General features: G+C 38.9%; 1 protein-coding gene and 1 long non-coding RNA gene across 10 annotated transcripts; one reads left to right on the top strand and one right to left on the bottom strand.

The window, feature by feature from the left end:
• On the top strand, window positions 1-19691 carry LOC121298642 (ATP-binding cassette sub-family F member 1-like). Of its 3 annotated transcripts, none has more exons than XM_041225790.1 (27): window positions 1-261; window positions 1591-1637; window positions 2485-2559; window positions 3478-3607; window positions 3951-3988; window positions 4873-4986; window positions 5925-6020; window positions 6326-6445; window positions 6726-6839; window positions 7470-7565; window positions 8336-8452; window positions 9057-9179; window positions 9939-10039; window positions 10741-10826; window positions 11188-11327; window positions 11898-12046; window positions 12919-13002; window positions 13228-13352; window positions 14102-14214; window positions 14381-14552; window positions 14996-15070; window positions 15309-15379; window positions 15783-15815; window positions 16242-16410; window positions 17101-17165; window positions 17877-17949; window positions 18664-19691. In XM_041225790.1, the coding sequence occupies exons 1-27, from the start codon at window positions 207-209 to the stop codon at window positions 18828-18830; spliced, it is 2748 nt and encodes a 915-aa protein (XP_041081724.1). In that variant the 5' UTR covers window positions 1-206; the 3' UTR covers window positions 18831-19691. The 3 variants fall into 3 exon arrangements, with proteins under 3 accessions (XP_041081724.1, XP_041081723.1, XP_041081726.1); XM_041225789.1 differs by having other exon boundaries at window positions 2-261; window positions 7467-7565; XM_041225792.1 differs by lacking the exon at window positions 5925-6020 and having other exon boundaries at window positions 2-261; window positions 7467-7565.
• Window positions 19692-19932: 241 nt separating this feature from the next.
• On the bottom strand, window positions 19933-25502 carry LOC121298753. Of its 7 annotated transcripts, none has more exons than XR_005947309.1 (6): window positions 25438-25502; window positions 24248-24374; window positions 23648-23745; window positions 22903-22971; window positions 21221-21280; window positions 19933-20680 (listed from the first exon to the last, which is right to left on the bottom strand). It is a non-coding gene; the product is annotated as an uncharacterized LOC121298753 (long non-coding RNA). The 7 variants fall into 7 exon arrangements; XR_005947310.1 differs by lacking the exon at window positions 25438-25502 and adding an exon at window positions 24456-25001; XR_005947311.1 differs by lacking the exon at window positions 25438-25502 and having other exon boundaries at window positions 19933-20838; window positions 24248-25001.
• Between the last annotated feature and the right edge of the window lie 17 nt (window positions 25503-25519).

The following is a 25519-nucleotide window of genomic DNA, read 5'->3' as shown; positions in this document are numbered from 1 at the left end:
CAGTCTGTGGTATTTTCTGGTTTGTCAGGCGGAGTGGGCCGCACGTGAATTGCACAACAGAAAATCATTCAGTAGCGAAACGTCGCCCCAATTATTTATCTAACTTTTTAAAATTGTATAAAACAACTTGTGTGGGTTTTTTTTTTTAATAAAATATTATTAACTTGCTAGGTTTTCCCTTTTGCCATTTTGAATATTAAGACAAAATGCCGAAGAAAGTGAAAACCCAGGACTTGGATGATGGAGAGGCGAAGCAGCAGGGTAAGGACAATGCTATAAATACGCCGTTATTATTATTAGTTATAACACGGCAGGCAAGCCCGTTGATTGTGCTTAAACATAGACTGTGTTGGTTATTGGCTTTAGTTTAAGAGTGTGATGTTGTAACCAAAAATTAAGTTGGATTCAGTAAAATTATGTTCCTGTGTGTGTGTGTGTGTGTGTGTGGGTATATATATATATATATATATATATATATATATATATATATAATATATATTAAATTTTTCAAAGTTTAAATATTTATATATTACGTTAACAAGGAGCTCAGTATAGACATAATTAAAGCTAACTGTCATCCTTCGTTCATGAAGCATGATACCTTGTACTAGAAGAACAGAATATAGATAAATACAATGTTAATTTGCCAAAAAAACACAAAATTCTTGCACTAAGAACGAGTAATTTCTATAACATACACATGATAAATATACGTTAAAATATATATATATATATATATATATATATATATATCAATATATATATATATATAATTTGCAGTTTAGCATTCTGTGTGATTAGATTTGAAGTTCAACCATAACTTGAAACGCTATAAAGTAAAACATGTTTTCATTCATCAGCGTTGGTGTACAGTAGTTTTACCTAGGATTTGAAATACAGTTTTGTAAATATGAGACTGCATGTAAGTATTTTCTAAATCAGTAGATACTGCATTACAATCATTTTATGTTCGCAACAAATGTGATTGACGTGTCACCACTACGCCACTCTTCCTTCATTCCTGTGTGCTGTGTGTCAACTGGAATCACTTTTCCACACTGTCTGGCACCCTTCCCAATCCGCTGTTCTGTCTATATGGGCCGATATAGCATGTGGTTTAATAAATGCTTTGTCAGAAAAACTGGAAACAAAGCACAGAGCTGTCTGTTTGACAGCTGTTTAGGGGCGGAGGCAGGTACAGTGCCTCTGTTGGATTGAACAGCATTTCAGAACTCAGTAAGAACATTCTTTATTACACACAGTATAAGAACAGGACTCTGCCCTCTCTTTGTTTTCTGTGGAGGCCAGCCATTCGGTTATTACTGAATAATGGCACGGCAAAGCACTGCTGAGAGATCTCTTCTAAAACCACTTCTTACTGATCTCAAACAGGCACGAGAGACATGCTCTCCATATATTAATTTACACAGCTGAAAGTGGAGACAGACACTGTTAAACAAAGACAGCAGTGAGGTTATGGAATAGGTTAACAAGCCATCTTGAGCATTGGAGAGTTGATGGGCAGAAGGAACCCCTTCCTAAAGTATGTAAATAAGGAAATGTATTTATCTTTTCCATTTTTTTTTTTAGACAAAGTGGTGAAGAAAGGAAAAAAAGATAAAAGGGGCAAAAAGTCGGTAAGTTTTTTTTTTTTTTTTTGAGTCGGGTCACAAGGGGAGAACTTTGTCCTGAGGCATGAAAGACCATCCTTGCTGATCGGATTGATCCTTGCTGATGGACCAGGGAAAAATTCAGCTGGCCATTTTACAATCTAAACTTTACAAAGCCCCAACCACCCCACCCCACCCCCTTTTTTTAACCTAATAATATAGTGGATCTATAAAAGAATCATACATCTTAAGTCTTGAAGCTGCAGTGTAGTGTATCCGGTCTATGCCAACCTTTTTAACCCAAGCTGTGCACACGTAATCCCCTACAGACTCATTACTGTTTTTCCTCTGCTTGTAACTGGTGTGTTTTGGGTGCGTTAAGTAAGTGAGCAGCTCAGTGAAAGGTCCCACTTAACGCATGCTCAGTTCCGCTCTCCCTGAGCAGCCCAGAGCAGTGCAGAGCAGATTTCATCACTGATCCGACTAGTGAGCGGAAAAATTCTCTCAGTTAAAAGTCGCTCAGTTACGTGCCCACTGTGTGTTGAAGTCTAGTCAGCTGTTTTTGCTCAACCCCTTCGCTATCTCTTGCTTATTAACTAGAGCATTGTATAAATCTAACATGCAGTTTCCCAGATTGAAGTTTTTACATTTTTGGGTAATGACTTTTGTGGCATGACTCAATTTTATTTTTATTTTTATTTTTTTTTACATGAGAAATCTGGATTAGTGAACCAGTTTCTTTTACATGTATAACAAGTAAATGTAATATGTAAAATCTTACAACATGCACATTTGTTTTGTGCAAACTGTAAACATGGTTTAGTATGCAGTGTTGTCTAAAATGCCCATGGCGGGTCTTTTTCTCTCCCTGCAGTTCTTTGAGGAGCTAGCTGCTGATGACAAGCAGGAGAAAGATGAGGAGCCTGCAATCAAAGAGCAGAATAAACAGGTAAGCGAGACGAGGCAGAGGTGACCTAGAAAGAAAGAGGGGCTTATCGCTGGACGAGAAGCGGCACAACGAAAAGCTGGATGTCAAGGAACACAAACGGATAGAGGGCTGAGTCGGAAGGAGCCTGCTAGTTTATTTCCACAATTAGCAGGTGAATCTGACGCTTGCTGTTTAGTGGTAAGCTCAGTGCCCATCCATGTGTACCAGGTTATTATTATGTATGTATTTGGCTGACACCTTTATCCAGGTGTTGCAGGGCAGCAGAGGGTTGGTTTGCATTAAACTGTTTTTATCTGTATTTAAACAGAAAAGTGGTTCATCATACCAATTAAGGCTACAAGGGGATGAAAAACCCTGTTTCAATTTTGTTGTACCCCAAGTGGTTTAATTTAGCAGTTTTAACCTGGACCTTGCCATTTTATGCCAATGTTTATTCAGTGATATCTGATCAATTCAGTTTCTTATGCGTCTGTCACAAGATTTCAGTGTATTTTAAAACTGAGGTGCGGAGCTTGAACGAAAAAAAAGAAAGTCTTGGGAGAGTATGCATTATATACATGTTTTAAATGGAAATATTTAAAAACATGGTTATTTGTTGCTGGTGAAAGGACTCCATTATATAGCATCTCTCTCAGCACTAAGGTTTATTTATAGTGTTACAAGTACTTGGAACCCACCTGATCCTTCACTCTCCTATTCTATGCCATGTATAGTGCAAGTGGATCTTTAACTTATACCAGTTTGTGAATTGTGAGATGAAACCCAATTACTTACACTGTTGGATAGATGTCATCTGAACATTGCCTGGAAAGTGAATTACCAATCATGAAGCAATAAGGGGACTTGCAAGAATGCTATGTAAGGCTGTTTATTACATCTAACATGCAAGTTAGTAGAAATCTGTTACCTCTTCCACAGCCACAAAAAAAGAAAAAAGACAAGAAGAAAGGGCGAATGAAAGCAGACGACGATGATGATGATGATGATGAAGATGTGATGGAAAAGTTGAAGAAGCTGTCGGTGCAGCCCAGCGATGAGGAAGAGGAAGGTGTGTTGATTGCACAGAGGACTGGAGTACGAAACAAACCTATCGAAGCACATGGAATAAACGTGTTTCCAGTAAATCTTACCAAATATGTATCGCCAGCATTTCGTAGATCAGACATTTTCTTACGTGAAATGTACATTTTCTGGTAAAGGTGAATTTTATTGTTTTTGTTTTTATGGTTTTTAGGTTCTTTTCGAGCATATTTTTGTATTGATAAAAAAAATAGAACTAGAGGCATTTGAAAAAATAAAATGTTCAAGACGAGCCATAGTCTTTTCTTCTCAACAGTCTGATCCCATTCGACAATCTCACTTGATAAATACATTGTCTTTCATTCTTACAGTTATTCAGTCCGTTTCCAAAGGAGGCAAGAAAAATAAGGTAAGAGCTGAAAAGTCAGTTTTGTCATATGAAACAATAAGCTTTAACAATTTGTGCTTTATGTAAAATCTTGTTAAGTGCCAATAGACATAACTAGCCTTCCCTAGTGTAGAAAAACAGTGGAAAAGGCATGATTCAAAATGGTCGTTAATTAAAATTCAAATATCATTGTTAGTTGATACAAATTCCAAATTGGAGAAATTTTTTTCATGAAGACGGTGTCTGTGTACAGTCAAAATATTATTTTCCACAGTTATATTTATAATGGATGCAAGTTGGTTGTCATCGGTTTGTATTTTTTTTCAGCTGTTTTTGACATACAATTGGCTTTCGATAAAACCAAAATTAAAGTTTAAACCTTTAAAACCAGACTGAATTTGTGCAGCCAAGAGAAAGAGATGTAACTTTTTTATTTTTTTTAACTGTGTCAAATAAGCTGGATATAGTGTTACATCACTCATACGAACGTATTATACCACAAGACACAATGTAATAAGAATAACATAATGTACTCAGAGACATTCAACTTTTTTTATTTATTATTTTCCTGGTACCCCAGGAAACCAGAAACGCACGCGATGATCTCGTAAAAATGCCACTGACTTAGCGCTGAGACTGCCAGCGTTTTTTTTTTTTTTTCCTTGTACAAAAAATGTGGTTTCAGTTCGGTTTTATCTCTTGTTGGTACTGTTCGGTTTGGAATTTTCTGAAAACGTCGCTTTCAGTTTGGGGAAAGTCATAACCGTTGCGTCCGTATTATAGTTAAACCCTGGTTATTTTATCGCAGTCTCCATTTGCTGTGGTATTATTTATCAAGACAGCCCCAGAGCCCGGTAATGCAGCGCTGAGTTCTCACTGCAGCTGTCTGTGCTGTGACTCCGCAGGGAGGAAACTTGTTTGCAGCTCTGAGCCAGGAACAGAGCGATGATGAGGAGGAGGGAGAGGAGGCAGAGAAGTCCAGAAAACCTAGCAAGACAGACAAGAACAAGAAGAACAAGGTCTGCTCATCACATCTCATTCATTCATCTGTTGCTTTCATGTATATGTGAATGCTTTTTGGTATGCATTGTGTATTGCACAACAAGGGTTTTTTTTTTTTTTTTTTTTTTCACAAGTTTATACATTTGGTTGCTGTAACAATTTATTTTTATAGTGACATGCAAGCATTATGCATTGCACATTATGGTGATGCATGTGGTGTACTTCCTTGCTTGTTTGAACTTCTGAGATTTGTGTGTACAGTATATTTGCGTTTGTCATGTTGGTTTGTTTGTCGTGTGTTCTCTGATGCTGACAATATACCCAAAAAAAGCAAAACAAAAACATCCCCTTTTAACGAGGAAATCAATAAATATAGCTGCTGTTTTTTGTCATTTTTTTAAATATGACAGAATTAGAAAGCTGGTTTAGTACAATAGAATTTTATTGCAGAACCCACAATTCTGTTTGTGCAAAATAAGACTGGCAATGCAATCTACAGAGCAAGCCTCTGTGACTCTAAGTATACTGTTCTAATTACAGAAACAGCAGTTTAGTTTGCTGCGTGTGGAGGTGCATGTCTGTTTGTCTGTCCATCTGCATGCAACACGTGCATTTCTACATACATCTACGGAACTACCTATCCAACCGTGATGCAGTCTTGAACCCAAGTTATTGAAAATAAGTCACACTGATATTTGATATATGCTTTAATTCTGTATTAAGACGTGGTGTTAGCTGAATATTTTACAATGTTACTGGTTATATAACTGTAATAAGTCTGATCAGTTCATAGCAGATTTAGCAGTGTACTGTTGAACAGATATCTCTATCTCAAACCAGCTACTTTGGTCACTTAAAGAATATCAAGCAAAAAATAAGTGTTTTGCATGAGCATTTGGGAGCATGTTGAATACAAGGCTGAGTGAGTGAGAACGGCTGTGTGTCTGTGGTACAGGTGATCTCTGACAATGAGGAGGAGGAGGAGGTAGGACAGAAGAAGCAGCAGCAGGGCAGGAAAGGAAAGAAGAACGAGAAGCCCAAGAGCAAAAAGGTGGGATTATAACCTTCCATCCAACATGTGGCAAATTGATGTTATCATACAAAAAAAAAGAGCAATCCATAAACTATAAGCTGAAACCGAACGTCTGCGTTGCAATCACATACTGACCCAGTTGCATTGCAGTCCATTTTTAAGGAGATGGCGTTGTAACCATGCGGTTATAGTGAGGCTGTGAGATGTGTCTAACTCTGCTTTCAGTCTTTGTCATTATGAGGTTGGTTTGGTGGGTGCTAAAAATGCAGGGTTCTAATTAAAGGACATGGAGAAGAGATTTGGACTTAACGTTATTCTTTCAGACTGCTTCTGAGGATGAAGAGGAGGAGCACGAGGAAGTGAAGGAGCACGAGGAAGAGAAGAAAGATTTTGAAAAGAAAAAAAAGAAAGGAAAGAGAAATGAGAATGCAAAACAGCAAACGGTGTGACATATATATGTATAATTACATACAAAAATCCCTCTGTAGAGCGTTCTTAGATTAAAGCATCCTCAGCATAATTCATGTCTCCCAACTACTTGGGTATTAGACTGAAGCCATTTATTAAGTAACCGAAATATCAACCCAGCACTGTTATAGAGCCCTATATCCTTTCAACCTTGTGTTGCTTATTTTTTCAATCTTGGGAACCCTAAGTAGTTGACATTGCGAGGATAATAATGCAACTTGTCGTTGTGGGTGCGCTTTTCCGCTTGTGTTTCAGAAAGGAAAGAACTCTGCAGCTCTGAGCGATGAAGAGGACGAGGCAGCGGAGGAGAAGAAGAAGAAACAAAGCGAAGAGCAGAAACCGAAAGCAATCCCAAAGGGGAAAGGAAAGGTATGGCCGGTTAGCCTGTCTTGAACCCATGAAGTACCAAATTAATTATTTTTTGTTAAGTCAGGACACAAGCTGTATGTATGTACTTTAAACAAAGTTAGAGGAAGTTATCAACAGTATCGTTGAAGAGAAAATTAAAAGAAGACAGATGCCCGCTAAAATAAAATGATAAAGTAGCCTGTCCTCAAATGACACAGTGGCACTTAGTGGGTTAATGTCTGTCCATAAAGCTGTCCCAAAAGTAAGTCAGGGTTTGGTGGCTAATTTTGAGACCTTCGATGCTTTATTTAGTTTGATTTGCATGCTGTGTTTAATGCGAATACCGAAATCCATACAGAACCACCCCACTCCCCCAGAAAATGCATAGAACTCTTTACCAGGTCATGAATTAGAAAATGGTGCGTTAGCAAGAGACATGGAAATGGGCAAGCATTGATAGGCCTCTCTTGATGGCTGCGCTGTTATGTCGGGTTCTTCCACACAAACCTTGATGGGCAACATTTCTTAAGATCTATCACCCCCACTGCGTTTTCAAGATGAAATAAAAGCAGGACTTTCTGCACGCCTGCTTACAGAGACCGGTGGATTTTTTTGTTCACGTCAGTTTTTTTTATTTTGTTCTATCAGCAGGGTGGAAATAAGTTTGCCCCTTCCGATTCTGAGGAGGAAGAGGAGGAGATGGAAGAGACGGAGGAGCCAATGGGCAAAGACAAAGGAAAGGCCAAGGTGAGTGTAAGGGCACGTATGAATTGACCACAGCTTCTAAAGAAAGTAAGTAATGTTTGTCAACTTGTGTTCTTTTAAAGCACTCTGTACACTGCTATCTCCATCAGTATTCTTATCCGTGAGCCTGATGCACAATGAAAAGCCACTGCTGCAGCCTTCCCATTATTGCTTAGTCATTACTGACTCCTATTTATGACAAATATACATTTTGTAGACCCTGGCTCAAAACAGCTCTATTTTTTCTGTGAAACCCGACTTTGTTCTCTGTTCCAAGAAACCAAACCTTCAAGATTCAAATTCAAATTATTATTTTTTTATTTTTTGTGAATTAAATACATTTTGACATTTATGTTCTAGGTTGTTGGCTTCATTTTAACAGTCTGGAATAGTTTTTTCATGAATAAATATTATTACGTTTAGAAAACGGTGCGTATTATACTGGAATGCCTTCACTGGGTTAATTGATACTGTTTAAGGTGTGATGCCGTGTTACAGTGTAACCCCACAGAGTCAATAGAAACCAGAGAAGTGTCAGGTTGCTGTATAATAAATGATCAAGCACTTCAGGACCTTGGGTAAGAGTTTAATATGTTCAGCTTAATAACTAAAGACTTGTTGGAACAATACAACTGCAGTGGAATTGGAGACGCATCTTTCTTCTGAGCTAAAGTGTTAGAAGTGGTAGCAGCAGCACAATTTGAAATACAGCACTGTACTAGTAGATGGTGCGTGTCCAGGTTTTTTCTCACAACTATTTGTTTCATTGCCAGGGTGAAGATGATGAAGATATGGAGGCTGAGGAAGGGGAGGCTGAAGGGAAGGGTAAAGATGCCAATGACCCCTATGCCAACATGAGCAAGAAAGAGAAGAAAAAGAAGAAGAAACTGGTACGACTCTATGTATTTTTATTTATTTTATTTATCTATTTTTTTTGTCATGTTTATGAAATAATGTATTGGGCAGCCCTGTCAGGGAATCTTGTATGGATTTGCCAATATAACTGCTAAGCCATCACTTTGAACTGTGACCGAAGATTACCATATTGCAGCAGTCATATATAAAGACCTAACGCTTTGAGATATTGGCTTCATTTGTTTGTGTGTGTGTGTAGACAGATAGATAGAGAATATGTATTTAATTTGTATTGGTCAAGTTCATGACTGTTTTTTTGTTGCAAAAAATAAATAAATAAAATGTAACATTTTGAAATCTAACATGAAATACTACTGTACTGCTATTAGGGCTTCTGGTAGAGTTTTACAATATCATTTTTTAGTTTCTTCGATTCATTTTTATAGTTTCCTTACATGATGTTAAATAAAAGATCTAACTTATGTTCATATAGTGTGTGTTTTTTTTGTTGTTTTTTTTAATGGTCTCAATCCTAAAATTGTAGGTGATTACAAAACTTCTGGCCGTAGTTGTAGGTATGACTGTGTGTGCCGAGGAGTCGTGACGCTTCCTTTTACATGATGTATTCTGCCTCCACAGATGGAGTACGAGAAGCAGGTGGCGTCGATGAAGGCGACAAGTGCAGCAGAGGGAGATTTCTCAATCTCCCAGGCTGAGATGTCCTCGCGGCAGGCCATGCTTGAGAACGCCTCCGACATCAAGGTGAGTTTTGACACCCGGAAAAACAAAGGGAACTTATTACTCAAAAGTCCTTTTAAAAAAAATAAAAATAAATAACAAAATAAAATAATCTACAATTAAATCTTCTTAAATATGTGTCATTCTTCTTAAGTTTTGTCTTGAACCCCAGAACAATGATTGTTTTTTTATTTTTTATACTCTGTAGAAAAAAAAGTGTTAAATGTTATCACCCTAATAATTCTAATAATACTAAAACCTGCTTGATGGTCACCCACCTTGTATTGTCGCCAGGTTCATGTTTCAACCAGATTATAATGGTAGTCTGTGGAGACAAGATCCTGACTTTGGTTATCGTATCCCTTTACTGGCAATGACATTACGCGGTCAAACAACTGATTTACACCTCTTAACATCACTTTTGAAAACAAAAGCACAAGACCAGAAGGTTTGCTGTAAGTTGCTGTACTGTATTGAAACGATACAGTAGCACAAGATAGTGTACAGAAAACAGCAGTATTTAGTGTTCTGTGTTTTTGTGCAGTGACTACAGCATAGTCGAAGTTTTGTTAGTGAACATAAAACGATATCTAGTGCTGTATTTCAAATTACACAGAAAAACAGGCATATCTGTAATATTAACACTGCTGTGTTGTAATGAGTATTTATATATAATACTTTTTTTTTATACAATGGTTTATTGAAGATCTTAAGAAAATTGAGAATGTGCTTCATTTCTTACAATGGAAATGTGATTCTCTCTCCCTCTCCCTCCTTCCCCAGCTGGAGCGCTTCAGTATTTCTGCTCATGGGAAGGAGCTGTTTGTAAACGCTGATCTGCTGATTGTCGCTGGGCGACGCTATGGTTTAGTTGGACCCAACGGGTGAGTGCTACATATGGGATCCGGGACTGGGATTGTGAGGGATATATGTTACAGTGAAAGTCTGAATCTGGTAAATGTACCAACGTTTACCAAGTATTGTAAAAAATGTCTGGAATTATGAAGAAATGTATTGCTTTTTGAGCATATTCTGAAGCTTAGTGGTAAAGGTATTGTTGAGATTTACAGGTAAATGTCTGAAGTAAAGCGTTATCATGTTTATTTCTTACTTTTACCTCTTTACTTGGTAAATGTCAACATTTACCAGTATATCTTGAGATTGGCTGCATATATTACCGGTCTGTTGCTGGTAATGTATGCAGGGGAGGTGCCAAGACATTTTCAATTTGACGGGGTGGCAATAATGTTTTTTTTTAATTTAAGGGATTTTAAATTGACGATGTTGTTCATGTACGTGTTGCATTTTTGTGTCATTTGCTACCAATTAATTTAATGACAAGATGTTGAAGAAATGTAACAGGCCAATTAGGAAATGAAAATTGCTCACCTTGAACTTTGTGTAATCTCAACGTATCTTTAAAATATTACAAACTAATCCATGAGTCTTTGTAGACACAGAACCTCTTGGCTCACATTTAACCAGTGTCTCTTATTACACCACCATTAGTGTTTTATTAACTATCTGGAGGAGGTAGAAAGAAAAAAATAAAAAAATCAGAAAGCTAACCTTTTCTGTTTCTTAGGAAAGGCAAAACCACTCTGCTGAAACACATTGCCAACCGGGCCCTCAGCATCCCACCCAATATAGACGTTCTGCTCTGTGAGCAAGGTGAGATTTATAACTATTGATACAGCAACTATAACTATATACGAAGCTTGCAGTGCTGTACAGCTGTGGTCAAAAGCTTTGCATCGCCCTAGAAAATTAACACATTTTTTCTTCATAAAGTCGAATGCAAACCTGCTGAATAATGTTAACATACTGAATTACGTACTGCTTTGTAGTTTCCCATATACTTAACGAAACTAAGTATTCTTGGTATTTTATTGAGTGTTGCATACAATGTTGTTCATGATTCAAGAACCACCTGTTGGACTATTGCCTTTTGGTCACGGTGCATCAGTGGTTATTTAAACACTGTCACCATAGACTTGTATAACGCACCGGCCGTGGCGTCTCTTGTTTTCAGAGGTGATAGCAGACGACACCCCAGCGGTGCTGGCTGTTCTGAAGGCCGATACGAAGCGCATTAAACTGCTGGAGGAGGAGAAGCAGCTGCAATCCCTGTTGGAGAGGGGGGAGGACTCGGCCGCTGATAGACTGGAAAAGGTACGGCAAAGCAAAAGTCATTTAGCCGATGCTTTTATCCAAAGAGCATTAGAGACAAGGGGGTGAACTATGCATCAACAGCTGCTGCTGCAGAGTTACTTACAGTAGGACCTCGGTTTCACATCTCATCCGAAGGACGGAGCACAAGTGACTCAAGCTCACTCCAAAACCTGGTATGCCTCAAACTGCTCTGCAATGGGAGTTGTCTTATACTCTCACAGGAAATTGAATGACTAGGATCTGACTAAAGTGTATATAGTCATCGTTGAGCCAGATGCTTTACGCAACACACTGCTGTCTCAAAATTCATACTAACAGGGTGTGGCATCCATCAGCTTTTCATAGTTCCAAGAGCAGTTTGGTAAGTTTGATTCCAGCACTGAATTTTAGGAACACAGCCTTGGCGAAGGGAATGGGACAGGCTGTACCGGAGAAAGCAGTGCACTGCAGAATGAGGGTTTGGGGCGAGCTCCAAAATGATTAAAGTCCTTAGAAAGCAAACGACGGCATTGGCATCGTGGTGCCGTATTTGATGTGCCGCGGGTTAGTAAGAGCCCCTCTGTCTGTCAGGTGTACGAGGAACTGCGAGCGATCGGGGCGGCAGCGGCAGAGGCCAAAGCTCGTCGTATCCTGGCTGGGTTGAGTTTCACCCCCGAGATGCAGAACCGACCCACCAAGAAATTCTCTGGAGGCTGGAGGATGAGGGTGTCTCTCGCCAGGTAAAAACACTTGTCGGGGGCTCGTAATGATCTAGAAAGCGGTCTGTTAATTCTTGCTGCTCTTTGTGCCTTTTAAAATAAGGCTAGACTTCAAAAGAAGGGTACCCCCAATATGTAGTGCAACATACAAAGCACAGGGCTATAATTCAAGATGAAGCCTGAATTTAAAACCAGCCCTTAGCTGTACCGCTATACAAGTGTTTAAAGCTAAGGAGCCATGATGTAGGGGGGGTTCTGAAATGATCCAGGTAACAACCAGAATATGAACTTCAGTAGTGATTTTATTGTATTATCCTTTCTGCGTAAAAAGATTGAAATGACATTGTGTGCGAGTTGCCAGTGGCAGCCAGTTAGGGTTCTTGGCTACCTCTCCTCATGGTCAGGTTCCGTTGCAGGTGTTGCCCAGTAAGATTAACAGTTTCACCACCGCATTGTTTTAACCTCTGATCATATCAATGAAAACACAGTGTAACAAAAAAAGTTTTTTGTTCCTGGGTAGTAAGTGTTATTTCCTAATTGCTTATGCCTCAAAAGTATAGAAAATGGCTATTCCCCACAAACTTTGCTTTTGTGACCAGGACAGTGATATTTCAAAATATCACTATTTCCAATGGGAAAACGGGCAAATGTGTGTCTTTTCGTTTACATAAAGTCAGAAAAAAACAACATATGAATCCAAATTAACATGTATTTATACTAAAGTAATGCAAAAATGACTACAAAAGATTTAGAAGTTAGTAGTAGTTCGAGATTTACGATTATACTATAAATACAGTATAATTGTAAATCTCGAAAAACTACTCACTTCTAAATCTTTTTTTTTTAAAACAGTGTCCCCAGTTTAAAGCGATGTTCTCTGATTCCTGTTGCAGAGCCCTGTTTATGGAGCCCACGCTGTTGATGTTGGATGAGCCCACAAATCACCTGGACCTCAATGCAGTCATCTGGCTGAATAAGTGAGTCTCATCCTGGGTGCGTTAAGTAAGTGAGCCGCTTAGAACTGCTCAGGCGCTGGAGAGGGGTGTTCCTAAATTAATTGAATAGCCTACTAGGAGAAGTAGTAACATTCAGTCTTATCACATTAGTCCCCATAGTAAGTGGTGTGCTAGTCTTGTCACATTGTGGATGTAATGCCAGTCATGTTGACGTACTATCTGTTTATTATCTGTGTCTCCATACAGCTACCTCCAGGGTTGGAAGAAGACTCTGCTGATAGTGTCCCACGACCAGGGATTCTTGGATGATGTTTGTACCGACATTATTCACCTGGACTACCAGAAGCTGTTCTACTACAGGGGCAACTACTGTGAGCACTGAACCTGTGGCAGGGAAGCTGCTAGTGCCACATTGTATTAGCTTTATCAATGATGCAGGCCAGACACTTCACAGCGGTTTAAGATTTTAAAATGTGTCGTTTCGCTGGCTCCATCCTCTAACCTGAGTCCATATCAGCAGTACAGATGACATGCATGTTCACGTATAAATCCTCAGTGTTTACCAACCGCTCGATTTAGAGATGGAATTCCCATTATGCTCTGGAGTTGTTTTGTTGTTTGTTCGGCACCAGTGTACTACAACAGTGCTTTTCAACCTTTTCATCTCAAGTGCCAGTGTTTCCAACTGGGACCACCAGAGGTACTAGTAACTATGTTTTACAACAGCCGTTTAAGAGTGCACAGAGACCTACCCCATTACAACCTGGTTCTCGCACTGAAAAAGCTGACGGCATCATCTAATTATCTGACGAGAGTTTGCCACAATCGACAACACAGAGTAATTTCTCTGTGATTCAGTGGTACAAACAGATTGATGCATTCCTATTTGTAAGGGAGTATTGTGGTTGAGGAATCATGTCATCATAAAGAACAGCTGCCAGTGTGTAGCAGTTGCAAGCCTGTCATGTACCAGTATTGGTGCGTGTACCACAGCTTGGAAACCATTGCTCTGCAGCCCCTATAATTTTCCTAAAAGGTCATGACGTGACAGTACCTCCTGGTAGATTCCTCATGCAGTGACTGCAATGGCAGTAAGCATGCTCTCTCTTGCCCCTGGCAGTGACGTTTAAGAAGATGTACGTCCAGAAGCAGAAGGAGCTGCAGAAGCAGTATGACAAACAAGAGAAGAAGTTGAAGGATCTCAAAGCGGGAGGGAAGTCAACCAAGCAAGCTGTGAGTCGCCTGGTCGTCCTCGTTTCGGAACTAACAATCGTCCAAACCCAACTGTCAATACATTTTTAGACTATTTGAAGATACCCACCAATATCACAGCAATTAAAAGTATTGTACCAACCCTAAAATGAAGTCGCCCTCCTTTTTTTTTCTCTTGTTCTTCCAGGAGAAGCAGACTAAGGAAGCGCTGACGCGGAAGCAGCAGAAAGGTCGCAAGAAGAACCAGGAGGAGGAGGGGCCTGAGCAGCTGGAGCTGCTGAAGAGACCCAAAGAGTACACAGTGAAATTCACCTTCCCAAACCCACCTCCGCTCAGCCCGCCCATCCTGGGACTGCACAGTAAGACGCACCACATTGCACTCGCATTGGGTTACATTTGTTTTCAAACACACTTTCCCTTGACAGAGGCATCTTAAACACATTGAAACGTATGTATTTGGGTATGTTTAACAAACTGCAATGTTATGGGATCACATGACCCAAGATTTTCTGGAGTTTTGTGGGTGCTTTCTTACAGAATTAGTAAAATCAGACACCCTAAAAAATTGAATTTCCAGTGAATACAGCAACAGTAATTGTGTTGCCCAATAAGGATTCTGGTGTGAACTATAAACTAGCCTTTAACTCAGAAGACGTTAGCCAAAATGTTTGTCCATTTTGAAATTTGCTTTTTTTTGGGGGAAACTTAAAAAAAAAAAAAAAAAAAAAAAAAAAAAAAGTACTTTGTGAAACGTTGTTTAGTTTTACCAACTTAAAGAAAAAATGTCCCTTTTCTTTTCCAGCTGTCGATTTTGGGTACGAGGCACAGAAGCCACTGTTCAAGAATGTAGATTTTGGTATCGACATGGAGTCCAGAAGTAAGTGATAAACCCTTCCGTGGTACAATTTTATAAATAAGCGCTGTAGAAACTCTGGGAGAAGCATATACCGTCTCTCTCCCACACCTCTGCAGGATGCCGTTGCCCCTGCAAAGAGAGATGCAGCCTTGATTCTTAGAATTATAACAAGTGTCTTTTTGTTGGGGATAGCTTTTACCTCCTTCTGCATGTGGAAAGCGAGTTGCTGTGATGAGATGTGTATATGTTCTGATTGCAGTCTGTATTGTGGGACCCAATGGAGTGGGGAAGAGTACCCTGCTGCTGCTGCTGACAGGCAAGCTGAGCCCGGTGAGTCCCGGCTTCCAGGATCTCATCAAGAGCTTCACGACGCTATAAGAGATCTTTTAGGCGCCATCTTTTTTTGACTTTTTACAAATTGCTGATTTCAGTTTAGATTTGATTTGATATATATATCTGCCCCTTATACTGCAGAACTGGTTATATGATGGTACGGTCATGGTTCCCATTAGCCCCATAATACAGTAACACTAGTAGTCTTGTTATAAGGCGGAACACAAACAAAACAGCCTCTTAACTATGGTTCCCAACTACAGGGTTTAAAGGGGGAGCACAGTAAGTGGTAAAATGCTTTCTCATTTAAGTTCTATGCTATTGTAGCAGCGTAAAGTAGACGGACAAGGCAAAAACACCCCAAAACGCATTTTTTTTTGTTTTGTTTTGTTTTTTTCAGACTAGAGGAGAGATGAGGAAAAACCACAGGCTGGTAAGTAAGGAGTTTAACCAGAAAAAGAGCAACGTTTTAATCTTTCCTGCTTATAGTGATAAGACAGTTTGCTGGGTACCTACTTCATATTTTATAATATCCTGTTTATTGGGATACAGACTACTGTTTGGACTAGATTTTGATCCCTTGTTGGGTGATGCATTTCCACCAGATAAAAAAAAAACATATCAGAGGCGATCATATGAAATTAAGTTCCTGCCTGTGTGCAGCTATGACCAAAAGTTGTGCATCATCTTGAATTTTAGGATTGAGAATTAATTAAAAAAAAATAGTGATTGCTTTAGATTATAACTAACCAGTTAATATTATACTGTTTTTTTTTTTTTTTTTTTTAATGCATATATATTAAAAAAAAAAAAAGTTAATTGTGCAGCTCCCTGTATCCTTGTCTCTGTTTCTGTGTAGAAAGTGGGGTTCTTTAACCAGCAGTATGCAGACCAGTTGAATATGGAGGAGAACGCCACAGAGTACCTAATGAGGAACTTCAACCTGCCCTACCAGGATGGGAGGAAGTGTCTGGGCCGGTTCGGGCTGGAGAGCCACGCTCACACCATCCAGATCAGCAAGCTGTCAGGTAGAAGATATGTAGAAGTTCAGAGCCCTTCATGTGGTACCACTAAAAGCAACTTGTATGTAAGATTAGTTCTACCAGTTAGTGCTACGGGCAAAGGTTTTGCATCACCTAGAATTCTAGAATTGAGACATTAATAAAATATTTTAAAAAACTACATGAACATAATTCATTTTATTTAACTTTGTGTCATCAAAGAGAAACTACAAAATGATATCGCAAAAGTCTACCGGAAGCCATAATAATGCAGTAGCATTTCGTGTTAGATTTCGAAGTATCAATTTTAAGTACATGGGAAAACTGCAAAGTAGTATTGAATCCAATATGTTAACATAACATTGTTCAGGAGGTTTTGTTCGATTTTATAAAGCGAAATTAGATAATACTGTAGGGTGATGCAACACAATAGCTGTAGAATTAGGCAAACAGGTTGCCTGTGTTCCTTTTCGAAGCTCCAAAAACATTTACAGATTTAAGCTCTGATGTGATTGCATCGTTCTCTTAAATGAGTCCTGGGTTCTTCTCAAGCAGCCAATTGTGTTGTGAGTGACAATGATGTGACCCCTGAACTGGATTCGAACCCAAGCCTCCAAAGGCATGAGAGGTTAGCTACCTCCCTAATTCCAGCCTCTGGTCCTGCTGCTGAGTGTTCAGTGAGATGATGGCTCTGTGTTTTTGTGCTCCCTCTCGCAGGAGGACAGAAAGCTCGCGTGGTGTTTGCTGAGCTCTCCTGTCGGCAGCCTGACGTTCTGATTCTGGTGAGTCTGTGGGCACAGGTGTCGAGGGAGAGGAGACGGCTACTTGTAATGGGGTGGAGAAATCCACTTGGTCTGTATTCGCGTTTGCACCTCAAAGTGGTTGTAACTAAAAACTAAAAACATTCCATGAATCTTACCTGTGGTGCATCTTCTTTTGGTATATATGTCTCAAATGTAGATATGAAAAACCATTATAGCAAACATGCACTTAATTTTAAAACAAGGCATCTGGTATTGCATGAACGTAATAAATAAATATCTGTTTGCAGTCCTTGCTCACAGGTAGTGTTGCGCTTCTTTTGTCATTTCACCTGAGGAGTGAAGCTGCTGTCATTTAAACAACCAGCTCCGTCCCCTATTGATTGACATGCTTTGTAGACAGGGACAGGCTTTAACTGTGGCGACACTGCTAATGTGAAATGACCTTGGAAGTGAAACGGTGATACTTCCTGGAAGGCAGGGCATGCAAACAGAGAACTTCCTTTAACCCCAGTGCCAAATGTCATGTTTTAAAACATGCTATACCATTTTTTTTCTTTATTTTTCAAACCTGGGATTTGGGACCCCATATATAGCGAATTGAAGTGTACTAGAAGTAATATTTATGGAATGCTGTTGTTACAAGATCTTTTATAATTGGTCGAGAAAGTCACCCCATTTCTGTGCAGGAGTTCAGATCCTTACCTGAATCAAACGCACGTCTCCTTTCAGGATGAGCCTACGAACAACCTGGATATAGAATCAATCGATGCCTTGGCTGAAGCAATCAACGAGTACAAAGGAGGTGAGTTTAATCGCACATTGATAATTGAACCAGGACAATGCCTGTTTTATTTATTTTTCAGCACAAGACACTGAAACTATTTACTTAGTGAGCCTGAGGTAGTCTTTCTGTAAAGTTAGTTATCCATAACTAGATAACACTTTGTGCTAAATTTAGAAACACTAAAATAAAGTTTGTTTCTTTTAGTATTTATAAATGTAAAGTGGGTTTGAGCTTAAAATTCCCTACCATTAGACTGTTGGTGCTAATATGAATGGCAGTAATTCCACATTATTAACAGTGTTCCATTTGCTTTTCCTGAATTATCTGCAATGTAGGTGCGTGGCTCATGAAGAAATATTTGTGGCAGAAAAAAATATTATAAAGTTTTATAAACTTAACTTTTAAGACCATTTCAACTAATGCCCATATCAAAGTTTGTTTACAGCAATAGTTTCAATAGTACATAGAATTTTCACAGTTTTATTTATTTAGTTATTCATTAACTAGAAATAACCCCATTGAGACCGAGATCTCATTTACAAGAGTCTGCAGCTGATGCATAGTTCACACACCCTAGTCTCGGTAAGTCGCCTTGGATAAAGGTATCTGCTAAATAAACTAATAATGATAATAATAATAAATGCTGATCGCCCTTCTCCAAGGCAGATGTTACTCCACTCAGATCTACAGACTCCAGTGTAACACTCTGTGCTGTGCTCTCTCCCATTACAGCGGTGATCATTGTGAGTCACGATGCTCGGCTCATCACGGAGACAAACTGCCAGCTGTGGGTCGTGGAGGACCAGTCTGTGAACCAGATCGATGGGGACTTTGATGATTACAAGAGAGAGGTGCTGGAGTCTCTCGGGGAAGTGATGGTCAACAAGCCCCGAGAATGAGGATCTACCACAGCCTGAGACTGGGGGTGGGGGGGTTACAGTTACCCATTATGTGCCACAGATTGGGGACACCAGCCATGTGACTGGGGGGAAGGAAGTGAGGGACTGAGAAGAGGCAAGTAGTGAATTAAAGACACGCAACATCCAGATATTTCTTTCAAAGGACTTCTTATCATTAATTCTACTCATCTTGGATTAAGGGACAGCATTTTTAATTGTTATTTTGCTCCTTCTGATCAGCTTGACATGAATTCTGAGGTAACCGCAAGAAATGACTATCGCATTGAATTTTGGTGAATGCCTTTATTGTCAGTGTTACACTGAAGGCATGAGCCAAAGCATTTCTCGAAACTGCCTTGGTTTCTTAGTTTTATATATTGAGCGGAACATCATCATCACTGCTCTGTCAGTCCCTTTCTATTTTGGAGATCAGATACTCCTGTATTAAGACCAATTCTTGATAGGGTTATTTTATTCAGTCTCTTCAAGCCATAACATCCCATTGGGATTCCACTCCATCTTGAATGCACGTGGGATACTATATTTTGCTGAGCTTAACTTGAGTCACCGTGAAATTGGACTTTTCAGTTTAGATTTTACTGTCTCTGCAATAGAGCAAGTATTCTGTGCTGTATCTACTGTATGCTGATTCACAAAATGTGACAAGCAGGTCCATGCAGTGACAAGATATGTTTGGTGTTTTTAAATGCCCCTCAAAGTATTATCACAAGCAGTGCTGTTGTCATTTCTTGCCACAATCCAGAACATGTTGATGATTTTTGGTTAACCACCACCCACCTGCATTGAATATTTTCACTCATGCCTTTTGTTTATACTAATAAAGTATCAGTGGTAAATTGACTCCAGATGTCTTTGTCTTTTTCTACATCTGCGTGTGTTGGAGTTGGAGCATCTGGGTGCTTGGGCTTCCTTTTAGCTCATGTTATATCAGTATGCTGCGCCTTTCACACTAAGCTGTGTTCACAGATGAGGCCACAGGAAAATAAAACATGTAACTTGAGCAATTTCCAGTTTGATATCAGGCAGGAGATGGCATGCTCTTGACCTGTATGTCATACTTGCTGTACATATTTATAGATAATCTGCTCTCTGATTTTGCTAGGAAATGATGTAATAACCAAATGATATAAGTGATTAATATTTGGAATCCAAAACAATTAGTGGATAGATGTCTGTCACACAGTCAATGTATTAGCAAAGGATTGTTTCCTAAACCCATAACCTCCTCAAAATGTAATGATCTGCAATTCTATAAAGAATGTCTTGGGTAGCACATACCAAAACTGGGTCAGGTTGTAAATAATCGGACATCTTTATTTGCATATTTAGTATTGGGGAGACAATATGGACGGTACAAGGGCAATCAAACAATGCTGTAGATATTATTGTTGTTAATAATAATAATCCTCATCAGAATGGCAACATTATTGTCATGGATTAAAACCAAATTTACACAAAGTCTGAAATCTGATGATAAATATAATAAACAACTTGCACAAAATAATACCAGATCAGCCCTCTCTGTTAGTCCTGGAATCTGTTCTGGATATGAAACATGCAGGACCCTAATTGGTGCGGACTAAGATGGAAAAAGAGGGCTGCTTTACAGTATTACACCTTCAGAGAACGTGTAACACATTTACTGCACTGTCATAAAGGGAACAGAGAAAACCACAGCAGCTAATAAATGGTTACGAAATAGATTGTAAAACTTTGAAATCCTGCAGTAAAACGCATTGAGGTTTGACGCTCCCGCGGCCACTATTCCTGTTCACTGCCTTCTCATTCAGATATTTGTGGTAGACCTGGCGCACCTTGGTGATCTCCTTCTGGGGGGGGGGGTACACAGGCACACATTTTTATTGCATCTCAAATGGTAGGTTCAGTTCAATTGGATACTTTTTTTGAATGTTGGCAAGTCCCTATGCGGTGGTCCAACTCCTACTGTACATCATGCAATCTGTAGGCTTTGTGGCTGTGCTGGATGCTGTTAAATGGGAACACCAGTATGTAATATTTTTCAGACGTGTTCAAATAAGACACAGCTGTACAGCTATGGCCAAACGTTTTGCATTACCCTACAGAATTAACAAATTTTGCATCAGAAAAATCTAATGAAATCTGCTGGATAATGTTAAGTCCATATACAATGTGACATTTTACAGGAAATACTGTACTGCTCTTATGGCTTCCGGTAGAGTTTTGCAAGATTATTTTGTAGTTTCTTGGATTACATGATGTTAAATAAAAGATCTAAATGATGTTCATATAGTTTGAATTACGTCTCAATCCTAAAATTCTACGCGATACAAATCTTTCGTCCATAGCTGCACATCTTGACCGAGTCCTCCCCTAGGTGTGAAACTCACCATGGTCTCTGGCAGAGTCAGTAGCTCTGGTCAGGTTCTTGTGCTGCTTCATACACACCCCTGAGAAGAAGAAAGACAAGTGGTTGGAAAATGCCTGTAATTGAACTACAGTCACTTTAATAATAACAATCTAAAAATCTATTATTTTTATAAAGCGCCTTTCATAATGTACCACCACCACAAAGCGCTTTACAAGACAGGAGACTAGGGTGTGTGAACTATGCATCAGCTGCAGAGTCACTTACAATAACGTCTCACCCGAAAGACGAAGCACAAGGAGGTTAAGTGACTTGCTCAAGGTCACAGTGAGACAGTGGCTGAACTGAGATTTGAACCAGGGACCTCTTGAACTACTGGACCGCACAGCCCTTGCTTCCAATTACTGTAGTTCAAATAATGGAGGTTTTACAGTACTGGTTTTGCTTTTAGGGATACTGCAGGATTTATATCCACAGCATGTATGACATCACTTCATAGTCATAAGAAATGCCCAAGCATAGTTTCAGCAAAATTAGATGGGCTCCCAAGACAAAGCTCAGCCTGTCAAGTGACCTAGACTCATGATGCCTGTTCACAAAGCTTTATTTAAAGAGTTTTATAACATTGGTTTTCATATGATATTCATTGCATTGCTCTATACAGCTGTATACACAACTTACACAATGTGGAATATCATTAATCCTTACCAATGTATGTAACAAATCTATTTGGAAAGTACCATAGGCCACACACAGATTTGGCTCAAGGTACATGACACATACTAACCCAGTACAGTTTGAAATACCCTAACAAGACACCTTGCAAAATATTATACAGTAACTTAAAAACCTTGTTTCAGCTTTCTGATGGTACAGTAATTACATTCATCTTTTGCTTTCTTTTATTGAGCATGGTTAAACTGAGCGATTTGTTTTACAAGAAGTTTCCCAAACGCACTGTCTTATTTTTTTGCTGCAACTGAATCCATTCTGTCCTGCCAAGTGCTGAATTTACTATTTTAGACCCATATCAAAATGTGCATTGATCACTTTCCATCAGTATTGGTCAGTTGGCAGCAGTATGTGGAAATGACAACGTAGGGGTGTCTTTATTTACCATGCTAGTTAGTAGAATCTGTTACATATGATTCTTAATCCATCTCATTCCCTCAAAGCCACGTTTTAACTGATCTGAGAAGATCACAAGCAACCAGGAGGAAAGGGTACGTTCCAGTGTGGGTCAGGTCACGGATGACTCCTGAATGAGCAGAGATGAACTGCTCCAGAAGCTTCACGTTCTGCAAAGCGGACAATGACACAAAAACGGAATCATGCTCGTAAAGCCTTTCATTTCTTTTCATTTACAGTGCATACAGCCAGTGGCAACCACCCCCCTTTTAAAATGAATGCATCCTGCCTTGAATCTGTAGCAATGGGCTGATGATACAATTGTTAATTACCGTCGGTCTAAAAGTGTAAAGTTGAGGGAACACAAAGCCACTTTGTGGCTTGGAACTTGATTTCAGGCCACTGCACGGCACACCAGGAGAGGCTTGGGGTTTGACACGGCTAAGTTGCCTCAAACTAGGTCTCCCGGTGGTCCGCTGGAACCAGGTTTCAAGGTTTCATACATTCCTAAGGAGGAATTCTCATTCAAATGTTCCAGAGATTTCTCCAGGCTCCACTTAGAATGTATAGACTCACCCTGTAGTCCACCTGGATCTTTGGGTCCCTGCACACTGGACAAGGGTTACCACAGATTTTGTCTCCTCTCTGCACAGGAGAACCAAACACGTTAAAGATTCTGAATGAGTTTACATCTTGTAAATCAAAAGCAGACCTATGTTGAACGTTGAATGCATGTGAGACTAAAAGTAACAGAGCAAGACTACTTGGACTATTAGTCTCACCTTCAACACCTGTGCAAACTTACCAGTAATGGAAAAATAAATAAATAAATAAATCAGACTTTGCATCTCATTAGCAGCAGAAATTAACTCAGCAAGCACATCACAACAGCAGGGAAGCTCACACAGGTGTAGACGGAGACTAATGATCAAGTTTGCATCTCTTACCTTTAGTATCACATTGATGATGCAAAAAGCCCTTGTTAGGGCCTAAATACACGTTGTAATGCTTTTCATTAGCGAACATATTGCTGAGCTCAAATTCTTATTTATTTATTTATTTTGAAAGACGTTTGAAAGATGTCGTGAAAAGCAATTTAAGAATTGGAAACCAAAAGAAAAGAACGATACTTCTTGGGTAAGAAAATGGTTTCGTTTTCTACATCCTATTTATTCTAATTTTAAATGGGGCGTCCTCGCTTGAGTGACGTTTTGGAAGTTCCATGCATGACAATGCCAGGGCTCATCACACTCACATGAATCTGGGGCAGTTACAGCAGGACTGAAGGGGGTGTGGTGGAAAGTGAACAGCTCATACTTACAATGCAGGTTTTGCGTGTTTTCTGAGGGGGGATCCCTCTCTTGTGGTTCCTTCTGTAATCTGCCCAGATGGTCTGACTCCCATACTTTTCAATATATTCTGCAAAGACGCCAACGTTCAGTACACTTCTCAAAACAAGCTCATTAATTTCCCATTCTGACATTGCACAAATCCCAGACTTGGTGAAAATCCAGTTTGTTTGATAACCACCTGATTGAAATATCTAGTAAAATGACCAAGGGTCAACATTAAGGTACTTTCATCAAATGGATATCGCCATATCTGGCAATTCATGTATTTAAAACAAAATCTGATCTATTTGGGGGAAGATGTATGGCTTATATATATATATATATATATATATATATATATATATATATATATATATAAACTGGATTTAGGGTGTGACCTAATAGGTGATCCACTACTGACTGTATAATTTAAATTTAAGGATTTAAAGGTCTAGAGGGCCGTACCCTTTGTTTGTTTAAAAAACAAACATTTGCTTTGTTATGGATGACATACATCCTGTGTTGATCATATTAAGCAGATATTTTATATAGACTGCATCCCAATTGTATTTATATTTTTATATACATACAATAGGTCATGAATCACAAAGGGAACAGACTTCTCAGCCTTTACTTGCACAGTGTTTTTTGCACCAAGGTGGATGACATCAAAATTCTTGGCCATGGTCATCTGCTCGGCTTGGCTTGATGAGTGGACTGTAATAAACAAAGGGATATGAATAATTTACTTCCAGGTGGTGTCAGTAAAACACTGTGGTCATTCGAAAAGGGACAAACCTTGATGGGCTAAAATACCTCTTCTCATTTCCAATATTTTAATGTTCTATAGCTTTTGATGTAGTTCGTGTATTAATTAAATGCTGAATAGTGGGATATATGCTATGAAGACATTCTTTAAAAAAAAAAATCTGTGCAGCGTGCATGGTGGAAGGCAGCAGCAGGGCTGGTAGATGACGTAATCACATACAAAGACATAAGCCCCATATACGCTCCAACCCAAACTATTAACATAACACTGCCATCCCACTCTTTTTGTAGTTTAATGTAGAGATTCCTTTGAAAACCAGTGTCTGCAGCATACAATCAAAATAATACGCTAATAATAAATTAGGATCAAACATAAATAACACACAGTCTAGTACAAGATTGATGCCGACAGTCGAAAGAGATCGGTGCTTCGTGTTTTGTTATTTTAGCATTGACTGCACAGTGACATAATTAAACATATACATATACATATATATACTGAAACAGCCAGCTATATATACCAGCCAAACTGAGAGTTAAATTAGAGACTATTCTTAATCTCCGTAAGATGGTCTGCATGAGTCGCCATTTTGTCACAATAAATTAGGTTACAGGTCACCTTGAAAAACTCACACACATCACGAATGATTTTTTTTATTATGATTCCAGTCCTTTTTATTTATTAACCAGCATTGTATTTATTTCAATATCAGCTTCAAATACGATATATATATATATATATATATATATATATATATATATATATATATATATATATATATATATATATATATATATATATATATAAATTTAAAAAAAAAAATATAAAGGTGTTGATCTCTGCTGTAGCCTCTCGACATCGTGTTTTTAATTTTTTAGTGGTTAATTTGTTGTTTTAAGCAGTTTCTTGGAAGTGTATGTATAATTATTTTATTCTTTAAGAAAAATGTTCAATTCAACCTTGTACTTCGTACTGTGGCCCTTTAATTAGTACTTTATTTTAAAAACTCACGTAACAAAAGCAGCCGTTGGGGGGAGGCGCGCTCCGCCCTCGTGACTATCTCCACGGTAACAGCGCATGTCCAGTGCTGGAT

The sequence above is a fragment of the Polyodon spathula genome, chromosome 24 (genome assembly GCF_017654505.1).
Source record: "Polyodon spathula isolate WHYD16114869_AA chromosome 24, ASM1765450v1, whole genome shotgun sequence".
Classification (NCBI taxonomy): domain Eukaryota; kingdom Metazoa; phylum Chordata; class Actinopteri; order Acipenseriformes; family Polyodontidae; genus Polyodon; species Polyodon spathula.
Note: the sequence above shows the minus strand (reverse complement) of the source record. Positions and strands in the feature narration are given on the sequence as shown.